This window comes from Lagopus leucura, unplaced genomic scaffold (assembly GCF_019238085.1).
Source record: "Lagopus leucura isolate 7727_CA_CO unplaced genomic scaffold, USGS_WTPT01 Super-Scaffold_100027, whole genome shotgun sequence".
NCBI lineage: Eukaryota > Metazoa > Chordata > Aves > Galliformes > Phasianidae > Lagopus > Lagopus leucura.
Window position 1 is genome coordinate 5,023,990 of NW_024962278.1, and position 13,122 is coordinate 5,037,111.

General features: G+C 35.3%; 1 protein-coding gene across 7 annotated transcripts in view; it reads right to left on the minus strand.

Moving 5' to 3' along the window:
- The window catches only part of GABRG2 (gamma-aminobutyric acid type A receptor subunit gamma2), a 39,160-nt gene extending 27,014 nt beyond the window's left edge, over positions 1–12,146 (minus strand). For 6 of the 7 annotated variants that reach the window (XM_042880675.1, XM_042880672.1, XM_042880673.1 and 3 more), the window contains exons 1-4: positions 12,090–12,146; positions 10,936–11,156; positions 8,007–8,089; positions 7,177–7,314 (exon numbers count right to left, since the gene is read on the minus strand). In XM_042880675.1, coding sequence (XP_042736609.1) covers positions 7,177–7,314; positions 8,007–8,089; positions 10,936–11,156; positions 12,090–12,131 — 484 coding nt within the window. In that variant the 5' untranslated portion in view covers positions 12,132–12,146. Of the gene's footprint in view, positions 1–5,909; positions 5,931–7,176; positions 7,315–8,006; positions 8,090–10,935; positions 11,157–12,089 lie in introns of all 7 variants that reach the window. The other variant, XM_042880669.1, reaches the window with a different exon arrangement.
- Between the last annotated feature and the right edge of the window lie 976 nt (positions 12,147–13,122).

Genomic DNA, 13,122 nt, shown 5'->3' on the forward strand with positions numbered 1-13,122 from the left:
ACTGTACAAATCATGAACATTAAATTGTCATCACCTTCAAATATCCTTCCTGAGTTTGTTTCTCTGAAACAAATTTTGAGCACAAAGATAATAAGGAAGTTAAGACCCATGGAAAAAATAAAGAAATTATCTTAAAATCACTGGACTACAAATGTGTTTTTTGAACACAAAGAGGGATTACGAGTGAAGCATCAGACTGAAAATCAAGTGCCAGTGTTGTGCTAACCAATTCACAGGCTACTAGAATTACTTTGACACTACCATTGAAAGACTTAGGTGCACACAAAACCTCTAATTTATTACAGGATTGCTTGAAGTTTAATTTAAATAGCAAAAAATTTATTCAAATCAATAATTTAAATATACATATTGACTATGACAAAAAACTTCTAAAAATGTTTAATATTCATTTATCTTATTGCTAAAACAATTTTAAGTAGACGTTTTTTGTTTAACTTCTAATCTATCCCACAATTCATTATAATTAGATCTAACATCAATTAAGTGGAATTACAATGATTTTCTCTTGCGATATTGCAAAAGTTTCTATGAATGTTAATCAATAGGTGGAATGTGATGATTTCATTACCAAACATAAATTTAAAAGAGACCTGGTATGTTAATATACTTTGTGTCTCAGACTCATTAGTATTTACATAAATATATTCATAGATATACTAGAGGCGTTGCATACATTTTTGTACTAAGATATTTGCAGGAAATCCTTTGAGAGGATCACTTCATTAATTTGCTTACTTTGGCATAAATTTATTTTAAGATTGCCATCATTGGTTATTTTTCTATCAAAAAAAATCCTAAAATTCCTAATTATTTTCTTGCTCTTAAATGGACAAATATTTTCCTTAAATCCATTGTTCTTTTGTACCAAGAAAATTTTGTTTCTAGAAAATCACTCCTTCCTTTTTTAGCATTTGTGCTCTTGCAATTACATTGCATTCGGTTTAGCTGAAGTGCTGTAAGGTTCCACATTATCCCCTATTCTCTAGCTCATTGTATATTAATCCTTTTTATCCTTACCTGACCTTTCTAAAGCTCAGTTTACATTGGAGCAAACCATGCTTTCACATATAGGAAACCTTCAGAAAGCCTTTTTTTTTTTTTTTTTTTTTTTTTCCAGAAAGACAAACGACCCTTGAGAGTCTTTGTTCAGTTGAGAGGTCAAGAAGTTTTGGGCTCTAACAGCCCTTTTCTTCAGGGACAGTCACTGCTGGGTGACTCAATTGACATTAATGAGCCTTGGAAAAACAGAGTAAAAGAGCTGAATTTCTGTTACTGGAATGTTAAGAATGCTCCAAACTCATCTCAAAAGATTAAAAAATAAATAAATAAATAAATAAATCCACAAGACATTCAACTCTAATATGTATCCCTTGGATCCATTTTTTTGGTATATGATTTGTGTTAAATTCCCTTCCATCTGGCCTATGCTGTTAAGGTGCCATGGATCTTCATATGCTTTGCTGTCACAGGAGTGGGTCTATAGTTATTAAAAACAGCTATGAACCAGATGATGGAAAGAGAAGTGTTTGAATGGATAGAGAAAGCAGAAAGACAACTGTGCAGATATCCTTTAGATCTTTAAAAGTGCCACCAAGCAGCTGGCACAGTAGAAGAGCTGTCACTGAAGTTGGCTTCAATTCTTCCCAGCCACTCCAGGAGCAGCCTCTCTCTGGTCTGCCATGGTCCAGATCCTCAGAAGGCCTTCAGCTCAGCCCTGTCGTCTTGTCTGTCTGGCACACAGCACGTGGGGATAAATAGATATAAGGTGTTCTGACTTTGCAGTTTTGAAATGGGACTTGTGCATAGAGTGTGGTAGTCTAACAGGAATGAAACAGAAACCTTGCTTACAGAATTAGAACATTTATGCAGTTTTGTGTGAATTAATTTATGAATGCTCATTTGCCACACAATTAACCCACTTGGATGAGAAAATGTGGAGTATATAATAGTTTTGGGAGGTAGGGATGGAACTGTATTATATCTCTACTCTGAAGATGTGAGTATGAAAAATAGGCTATTTTCAGTGACCAAACTTTACAACATTATAACTTTAGCAGACATTCTTTAGTTTGATGAATTGCTGGAGCACATGTGAGTTATCTGGTTTATCTGAATAAAGTTTGCTATTTACACTCAGAGTTCCTTGTAAATAATTATGCAGGAGCATTTACCTTGTCTGTTCTATTCCCCGACAGCAGTATCAAAATTATGAGCCACAACAAAAACATCTCCCTTCTGCTCACAGATCACCTGTAACTCTGTAATGGTTCGTAATGGTGCTATGTGAAAGTTAAATAGTTATGCCAGTTCTGCATTTTTTTCCAAATAGTTGTACCCTGGATATGGAACTGCTTAGAAGTGGTTTATGTGAGCAACCTTGAATCGGTAAAATAAGGGAGAGTTGAAATGGCAAAAGGAAAGAAAAGAAATCTCATTTACTCACTGGTGCTCTCTTTGTACAGAAGTGATAAGAATATTTATAATAAGAATAAAATGTTAACATTTTTTTAAGATATTTTAAGTGTTAAGGATATTAGCTTGGGCTTGTGGGTTTCCTTCAGAGCAGCAAACATAATTTCAGTCTGTTGTATCTGCCTGCTGCTTTAAATATTTCACATATACAGTGAGTATACTTTTGTGAAAGATAATAATATAGCATTCATTTAAAAAAAAAAAAAACAAAACACAAAAAAAACCTAAGATATTGAGATAAATACCCTGTCAAGTTATCAGGAGAACAATGAAGGTGCACAGAACAACTTAAGACACAGTGTGGTGGGTTCTCTGACTTACAGATCACATCAACATTTACTCCTCTGCAAAGCTGAGTACAAAGCATGTTCAAAAGCCAAATGCAGGGACTTGTATCTTGTAGCCATTCACTGGATCAGTATCTTTAAACAGGGAGTTTGTCAGTTTTCAGACAAACATTCTCCCTGACAAAGCACATATTGGAAACTAAAACAGTTTTAAACTATCTCTAAGCACAGTGGAAATTCACATCCAGTCATTTTTTAATGCCAGGTCTGTTTCCCAACAGAGGGAAATATCTTCGAATATTCAATGTGCCTGTCATACCATATCTTGACTTTATGAAAAAATATGAGAAAGTGCTCCTGTTCTTTTGGAGTGCTGTGAGACCGTGTGCCTGCCAACAGTTCAATTCATTAATATGGCATTAAGATAAAATATAAAAGACTGTAAATTTATCCTCTTCCATGAGATAACAGCCTTGACCATGTTTTTTAGATAAAGCAGAAATCAGACCCACATCTATTTATGTAGCTAAATAGATGCAGAGCAAGATAAATATTTAATTACAAATTTTACACTGTTTATCAGTTATGAGCAATACAAAATCTCTGTTACACCACTCTGATTACCTCTGCAAAACACAGAGAGGAAAGAAAGTAAAATGGAATTTAGAGATGTTGGCTTACCAGAGTCATGGGTCTTGCGCAGCTTGTTGAATTGTTTATTGATACACAATGCCTGTGTATCTAATTAAATAAAAGTTCAGGGCTTGCTCTGTAGCTAAGGAATATACAGTATCCAATCCAAAAAAGGAACTACTCAGTCATGGAGGTGAACTGGGAATAGCAGAACCTCCCTAATAATAGCACATTCACAAACGATTTTGCAAAATACAGTATTCAGGAACACAATATTCACTGCAAAGCACCAAATAGCCAGCAGAACTAACCTTTGTAACAGTATCACATTCCATATCTTAATGTGGTTTTTGACTACTGCAGCCCCCAGACTCTTTTTTCCTTTCTCCTTTTTAGCTTTATCCTTATCATAAATGATTGCTCTATCACATCTTTTTCCATTTTCAATAAGCTCATTCGGTATTGCTCTATATTTTTAATTCAAATGAAGGAGAGTTCTTGTTTTTACTTTAAAAAATATTTTATATCTGGTTTTTGACGTTTTAGATTCAATGTGGATTAAAAATAAGAAATAAATGAGGTGGGAAAACAGTGCAGCAAGTCCATCACTTTTCTTAGCAGTTCCCATTACTATTGACAGCAGATTCCTCTGGCTGAGACATAGTTTATTGCTTGGTCTGTGACTTTTGAAAAACATGAGAGTCGCATTAGAATGTTCTGTGCAGAGATGAAGAAGCTGACAACTCTGAATGACTTGCTTCAGATACAATAAACAGACAGGATGGTTTGTCTCTTCCAGTTTGCCTTGTTTTTCCATCTTTGTCTTATTTTGACAGGATTTTCTAACCGACAGGTAGTCACTTCAGCAAGTCCATCTGATCTTACAGAGCTTACACTCAAACAATTCTTATATGCTTTTGCCCATAACTCAGCACAAACCTCAAATATTCAGCTATGGCGTGACAGAAATAGAGGTGACAGAGTTTTCAATAACCAAGTCACAGCCATCCTCTCTGATTTTATTTTTTTTGCTCCAGTCACCAAGCCAGCATGGCCCTCAAAGACTAGGATGTGTTAGTCACTGGGAGATGTGAAGCCAGAACCAAAAGGTTATTTTGAAATGGAAGTAAATGAAGTTAGAGAAAGTTTACCCGATTTTCTCACATGCCTGGGTACTACCTGTAGGCTCCTCCTGATTTACATCTGTTCAATCTCGTTCACTTTTAACTCCTCCTTCTTGTGTTCAGGTTTCACTGATTTCTGTTGTCAGCCAAATTAAGTTAGGAGGAAGAGCTGTGGGTAGTCTTGTAAAACATTGAAGTGGGACTACTGTCAGTTTGTACCTAAACTACATTATCCACAGCACTGTAATTAGTTGCATAAATGGTTGTATCTCATTTTGGTTATGCAGGCATTCAAACTTGTAACTTCGCGTACTCAGGGTGCACACAGGTTTCATGTTTTTCCCTGTCTTTTATCTTAGGGAAACTGTTAAAAATGTGTGTACATTAGAGTAATTATAGGTAGAGAATTTGTTGGGCAAAGGAATATTGAGCTTAATGCAGTTCCCAGCATGCTAATAAGAACTTATGTAACAATGAACATTCTTTGGGCCCTGCAAGCTATATCACAATATCTGTAGGGGGTAGATGATATTAATGACAATCTCTATTTTAATTTATTTTCCCCATTTTCTAATTATTTAGATTCTGCACCTGGATCAAAATCAAATCTAATTTTCTTGCCCATTTATGACTGTACAACCCAAAGGATCAGGGAAAATCAAATGTAGGATAAATGCAGGAGGAGAAGCACAGGCTAGTTTTGCAAATTTTTGTACTCAGCAGATCTTTAAGGTAGTTCAGGCTGAGTAGCTTTCAGGAGTCTTTTTTAGTAGCTGAGCGATTAGAGTGACTTTTTGCTTCTTTGAAGGGTGTGCTAACTGGTAATTACTTTTTTCATTTAAAAGGTGTGTTGTCATGTGAAAATTACTGATGCAACATTATGGTAGTACTCCAGGTTAGTACGACAGCCTTTAATGGCTATTTCCTGAAGAAAGTTTTATCTTTGCATGAGAAAGTATTTGTCTGTGTGTGTGCTTTACTACCTGTATTTTCCGGTAAATCTCATTACACAACAGCAGAACATCAGAGAGTGCTTTGGATTCACCAGTGCAAGATGTGGTTCTGAATGTGTAGCATGTTAGAATTGTAGTGATTTCTATTTCTGACCAAAATAAGTTTATTAGAGAATGGGTCAAAGCAGAAAAGGAAAGAAAAAGTGCAAATAAAAGAAACTCAAGTAATTGAAGTAAAGCTAGTGTTAAGCCTGGGCAGGATGAGACCTTAGTGGTTACTGCTGCTTTTGTGCTGTGACTGCTGCAGGGGAGGTTGAGGTGAGATGCATTGTTTTGTGTTTGGTTGGTTTTTTTTTGCTTAGAGAGCAACTTCAACATGTCATGTGCTATGGTAGTTACTAGCAGCTATGGCTCCATACACAAAAGTGCTATCTTGTCCTCTTTTGCACCTTTATTTCTCTGGGAAAATGAGAAAGGTCAAATGCTTTCCTAAATAGCTGACTAAATATTTCCCTCAGCTAAAATGGCAGAAGACGCCATAAGGCAAATGTGACTACAGCTGGGAGGCTTCATCTCATTTTTGCCCTGCTTATAAGACTAAACATGCCAGTGGTGCTTAATATCCAGTGACTCAGGAGTTGGGAGCTGAATTAATTCTCAAACTCTTTGTTTGCACTCCAGTGCAACACACAGCAGGCTGCTCTCAGCTCTAGTGTAGCTCACTTGCCTTTTGAATATAACAGTGATGCTGACCTTTTAGAAAGAATTGTGTTATTCTTTCCAATGGATGGGGATATTTCTCAGGTCAGACTAAACACAGATGTCTGATTTTGAATTAATATATTTGCCAGAGCAATAAAATCAGGTGAAAATCAAAAGCAATCTGAAAGAAAAAATGCTTTCATTAAAGTAAGGAATCAGAGACAAGGGATATCATGATGTACACGAACATTAAAATGTTATTCTTCTTTGCATCCTTTCTCATATTCACTGATTTCCTTTCTGCTGACAAATAAAACAATATATATGTCTAGAAGAATGTACTTTCTGCAAAGCTAGCAGGATTCAAATTGCCATTTTTATTAAAAGCAGAGTCCTTCCTCATTTATTATTTTAAATTCCAGTACTTGTTTCCAAGGAGATAAAAATATGCAGGAAAGTCATCTGAGATTCAGGCTTGCAAGGCTGTTTTCTTTACTGAGAGCTAAATGTGCCCTGTTTTAATGAACAAAATACACTTGGAGCTGCTGTAGTAAAAGAGGCTGGGACTTTGGATTTGATTTCTGTCCAGGTCAACTTTCTGCTTGTGAGTGTTGGGAACAGGACTATTAAATATTCAAACCAGTATCAGATAATTACTTTGTGATTCAGCTGTGCTGTTCCCTATGCTGACGCAGGCTAGGAAGTTCTTTTGCCCACCCACCCTTCGCAGTAGTGGCTGTCTCTTGGCAGTGCCAGGTATTTCAGAAGCACAAGGCAAGAACTGATAGCAGGCAGCAACTTTTTCTTCCTGTAAGTTCCTCTTAGGAAATACTAAAGCCTAGATAGTTCCTTATTTAAAAGGCTGTATCTATTCTGTGAATTGCCAATGTCAAGTTCCAAACAGTAAGAGATTTCTTTCTTCTTAGTTTCCTTCAATAAAATCATAAAAAGAAAATATACTGGTAAATAGATCAGTTGTCTTACCTGATGTTGTCTTCACCACCTCAGTTGTATTTCTTAGTCCCGTAAAGGAGAACTGGTAGAGCCTCCAGGACCTGGTATCTCCCACCTCCACTGAGCTGCGCTTCCATTGGTAAATGATCTCTTCCCTTGGGTAACCATCTTATTGCAATGGAAAATACAGAATGCTTTGTTTCATAGTCATTGCTAGGATTTTAATGTACTCTGGGGAGTAAAAATACTATTTTCTATTTCTGGAAGAAACTGGAGAAGCATATTGCAAGTAAATTTATATATATACATATATACTTTTCCCTCTAGTTACTTAGTAGTAAATGTAGTAGTAATGTAGCATTTTTACTATTATAAAATTTGAGGTACATTTTTCAATATTGAATTTTGCACTTTATTGTGCAGTAGGATGTAGTTTTGACCATCTGTTTGTTTTAAGGCCCAAATCACTTCAGTTGGGCTCAGTATTCACTCTTTGACCTAAACACAGAATTCAAACCCTTGTCTCCATCTCTTGGAATAGCATAGCACCCATTTGTGAAGAGAAAGTATCAGACCACAAGACTCCAATGCCAAAGATAAAACATTTTACTTTTGTGCTGAAATTTAAGCATAAATATTAATTGCAATGTTTGCAGAAGTCATATCAATTTTACATAATATTCTTAAATTATCTTTGTGCACATGTGATTTCCGTACTTCCAAATAAATACAAAATAAAACTGAAAATCATTGCATTATGTTTAGCAAAAACATAACCCTAACTGACTCTAAGTATATAAGTTTTTAATAAGTAGTTCAGCACGGGTCAGGAAAGAGCTATTTCTAAGCATGTTACTTACAGCTTGAAAATTCCAGGGGGCAGGAATGGGCATCCATTGGGAAGTTGTGTAACTGTAGCTGACACTCAGCATCAATCGTCAGTCTGAGGAGAAAGAGATCAGATATACAGAACATACATGAGAAGCTTATACTAAAAGCTTCATAATGGCTAGCAAAACAGGATTGTTACGAGTATGGAACCTGAGTATGAAATATGCATACATACAATGAATATAGAAAGGAAGAGGAAATTATTAGTATGTGTGTATTAATTTGTATTCCAAACTGTTTTTCTGCTTTTGAAGCAGCATTACTCATGATTAACAAATCCCTAAGTGGATACACAGGTCTTCTCATGAGTAGTAGCAAATTTCTTTGTCACAACAAAAAACACTATGGAAACATATTTTACAGGAAAAAAAAAAAAAGTACTTCTTAAGAAGCAATAGTCAGGAGACCAAATTCAGACATCTGCATCCAAGATAGCCATCTCAACTATCTTCTTATCTAGTGGAAAGAAAGGCACTCTGGGGATATTCTTGATTTCATTCCAAAATAGACATCTAAATTAAATCTGAAGAGGAATGCACCAGAAAGGTTTTTCTCTCTACTGAATATCAAGTGGTGTAGGTGCTGCAGATCTTTATGAGGCAGACACATGTACTTTTAGAAATCCAAAATTAAACGAGATGCATCCCCTTATTTGCCTGCTAAAAACTCCATTATTTTTCATTTAATTAGCCTATATGTAGCCTCAGTCATGCATGACCTGCATGATACCTGAATTGTTAAGCAAATAAGCAGCAAAAGAAAAGGCTTTGAAAAGGAGGAAGGAGTGGGAGAGAGGAAAAAGCAGTAGTGTTTATCTGCTCCTTGAATCTCTATGAATGGGTTGTCCATGAGGATCCTCATGTCTTTTCCTGCAAGATATTTTCCAGTTGTTTGGCCCCTTTGATTTGTCTTAATGCATAGGATTACTCCTCTGCTGTTAGAGAACTTCAAATTTTCATATGCTAAACTCCATCAGAGTCATCTTGGCCCATTTCTCCAGCGTCTTATGGACCTGGACTTGGGATTTCTGAAAGCTAGTCTTAGCAGTAAAGTCTGAGGCAAAGGAAGCATTGTGTACCTTGACCTTTTCTATGTTCTTTGAGACCAGATCCCCATTCCCATTCAGTGGTGTGCCCACACTTTTCCTAATCTTTCTTTTGCTGAAGATGCATGTATAAGGACTCTTAGTGCTTTCCTGTCCATCACTGAATTCAATTTCAATTGAATTTTGGCTTTCCTAATCCTTTATCTGGGTGCTTGGGCACTGTCTCTATATTCCCCCAGCTTTTATCTCTTGTATGTTTTCTTTTCATGTATGAGTTTTGTCAGGAGCTTTGTGTTGATCCATGCAGACCTGCTTGCTTGATTTGTTTGCTGGTCTAGATTGACTGTTCTTGAGTTTGGGAGAAGGAATTGAGGAAATCAACCATCTCTCTCAAACAGAATCCCAGATCTGCAATGATACTACCACATTTCTCCTCAGGATTCAACCAGGTTGAATCCTTACTGGCGTTTGCTGTGACTCACCAGAGAAACTAGGCATACATAAATATTTGATACAACTGTAAGTTTTGTCACACATATCTCATTCTAATGAAGGAAACCAAGAGGTCTGAAGAGAAAGGTGACAAAGTCCAAAGAGATTGTAGTGTATCTAAGTCCAATTTAACATTTCAAAAGTTGATCTAGGATCTTCTTTATCAGGCATACTTTGATTTACCTTGGATTTCAATTCCAGTCATTCTCTTATCTCTTGCAATGTGATGCAATGTGTAATGAATGTAAAATAACTATAAAATGAAACTCGTTTTTGTAATTCAAATATTTGCAACATTAAAAGGTTGTCTTAAGGAAAGCTTCAAATGATTCATTAGAATGCTAATGAGCATACTTTTCTGCTTTTTTTTCTTTTTGCCACCCAGTAAAACAAGAGCATAAAATCAAAATCACTTTGTAAAAATAGTCTGAAACTCTGATGGTCTGATAGTCTGTCTTACAGCTAACATCTTTCATTCTGTATTCTCCTTTTAAATTTTAAATTCTCTTGAACAGATACCATCTTTGCTTTACATATCTTTGCTTTACCTAGGCCCAACTACTATAACACTTTAGAAAAACAACAAAAAAAAACATACCTAGAACTTCCACATTTAGGAAATATATTATAATTGAATATATATTATTTAATTAGTACACGTTGCATATGTAACATCAAAGTGTAGGTATGCATGTAACTTCATTATTTAAAAGATTTGTAAAAGTCTCAAAATAAAAATTATCCAGGCTGATGAGAAATCTGAAGACAGACGTTTCAAATTTGGATTCATGGAAATTTTAGTGAAACAGGGCATATCTGAGAATTTGACCTAAACTGTAAATGACCAATGAAACAAAGTTATTCCTTTTTCTCCTAATATATTTGAGGAATAAAATATTTTGTCAATATTTTGTTATCTATCTAAATAGTAATTGGTTCAGAGTACAAGGCCTCTGCTGCAGATAATACCTCATTTATAACATCTCCTTGATTCAAGGACATTTCTGATTCATTATTTTAACCCAATAAAAAGTTAGGCAATATGGTCCAAACCACAGGTAAACAATAAAACACATGAAAATGAAGATGAGTTACTTTAACCGTGCTTATCTTCTTTTAAGTATAGAAATATAACTATTTTGAGAGCAAGGCAGTAAAATCTATAAGTAGAAATGAAACTATTTTACTGTGTCAGTATCAAATAAATTGCATGCAAATAGTGTATTCTAAATATGTCTCCTTTTTAGGGTTGCACACATAAGGGAAAAACAATGTGTGTTGATGTCAAGTGACCTGTATTAACAGAACCCATCTTTTTGGTTTTCCCTTGAGAAACTGAAATTAAAGTCAAGTATAAATACCTCAGTGTGTATAACACTCTGCCATCATTCCAGATCCTGAGCATCCTATTAGGAGTTGTTATCCAATGAGCATCAGCTTTCTTGGAATTTCGGAAAAATGTATCAGGTATCCAGATCTTCCCAACCATGTTGCTGTTTAATCTGAGCACTTTTATAGTGCTGTTGAACTTCAGACGTCTGTCATACCACGTTTGGGCGAAAAATATATCAATTGTATATTCCTGTTGTGTTAACCAGAAATACTGATGAAAACATAGCACTCAGCATTTCACATTGCTCCTGACATACTTTCCTTAACGTCATATGAAAAACAAAAAGTTAAATACAGATGATACTAGAAGTGATAAAAACATTTTAATGAGACTTTTGAGAGGGTTGTTTAACAAAGATTATTGTTTAAAAAAAAGTTTGTCATTATTTTCCTATCGACAGATTGACCCGCATTAAAATGGAGTTATGTATCTACTATACATATACCCCCATGCCTCAACCCACACTTGATCATGTTAGAGTACAATCACTTATTCCCTTGGACCTAGAACAGCTAAGATTTCAGCTGATATGATTGTCTTTATTGGCTGTGACTGCAAGTTAATGTCAAAGTGGTGAAGTCTCACTTTCACCGGCATCCACCAGGCAGCCAATTGCTGCAAAGGGAATTGTAGAATGCAAAAGAATCATTTGAGATTTCTTTCTGAACATTAAAACTACAAGAATGAAGCAAGTAGCCATTGTTCTGCTAAGGCTAGACCAATTTCCATCAGCTATACGAAGACATAATTAAACTTTGCTCTTAGGGTCTAAGTTTTCCTCTTTTATTTCTCTATGGCAGGAATGGTAGTATCATTGGTGAATGCTTTTGCCTCTTTTGTTGTAATCTGGAAACTCAAACTCATCGGAGCTAATCTGTCACAAAACAATGCAGAATACAGTAATAGATTTGTGAAGATATATTAAAATTATTATTATTCACAGTTTAGCTTGTTGTCTCATCCAGATTCATAGCTCATCTAGTCCTCACATCAATAATAATGAGGTTTGAAAATAATTTATATATAAATATGACATTAAAACTATGGAAACCTTGTAATGTCAAAAATGATGGAGGCTTTGCAACAAATTGAACATTGTAGAAAAATGTGGCATTCACCTACCATATTGATAGCATTCACTGGCCCAATGCTGTTCACATACATGTCAGTGTGAATTACTGTTGGTTTAACTGTAAGAGAAACAAGAGTCACTACTATGAGTGAAGGTCAAAGTCAACTGCAAAAGAGTCAAAATGATGAAAAGATTGTTTTAATACCTCTGTTGTATAGCTATGGATGCCTCACATTAAAATATGCTGATAGAATAAATATAATTTTACAGCAATGTCTCCAGGTTAAAATAAGTTGAACAATACAACTTATTGTATAATATCTATTCTTGTATAATATCTGTCAGATACATAATTATATCAGAACAAATTCTTTTATGCTATGAGAACTAATACAGAAACCAGCATCATTACTTTAGTGAGTCATATCTGATGGAGAGTATGTGTATTTCATGTCAAATCACAGCAACACATCAGACAAAACACTATCAACAAAAGTAAACTTATTCCTCTCACAGTGCGTTGCATCACTAATTTAACGTTACTATGCCGAAAGCAATGTGACTGCTGTTGCCTGCAGAGATAGCTGTAGATAAGTGACAATTTCATGAACCCCAAATAGTATTAATACTCAAAGTTCTAAAACAGGAAATAAAACCAGTTGTTAGAATAATTTATTTTGAAATTACTTCAGCTTCATTATTCTCACGTACCTTGACTAAAACACGTTTGGTTGATTTCCCAGATGCTTTTTATGAATGCTTAATTTCTCTCAGCCTTCTAGTGTAGTGAGAATAAGGCAAATTCCTCTGTTAATTTAGATGTACGTGTGCTGGAGGTTAAATGTCTTTAGTTTGTGAACCCATATAAAATTGTTAGAAGATTCTTTCATTAACCTGGCTGTTCTCTGTGTTCCTCTGCCTACCAGTGAATTCTCTTCTTGTTTTACTGCAATCTTGCTATTTATGTATCCTCTTCTACAGACATATCTTCTGGCTGTTCTGTGCCTATATGGGGCCTTCTCAGTCTAACTCCTGCGAACTGAAGGACCTTTATTTCTCAGGTCCCTCAGTAATCAATGGAAA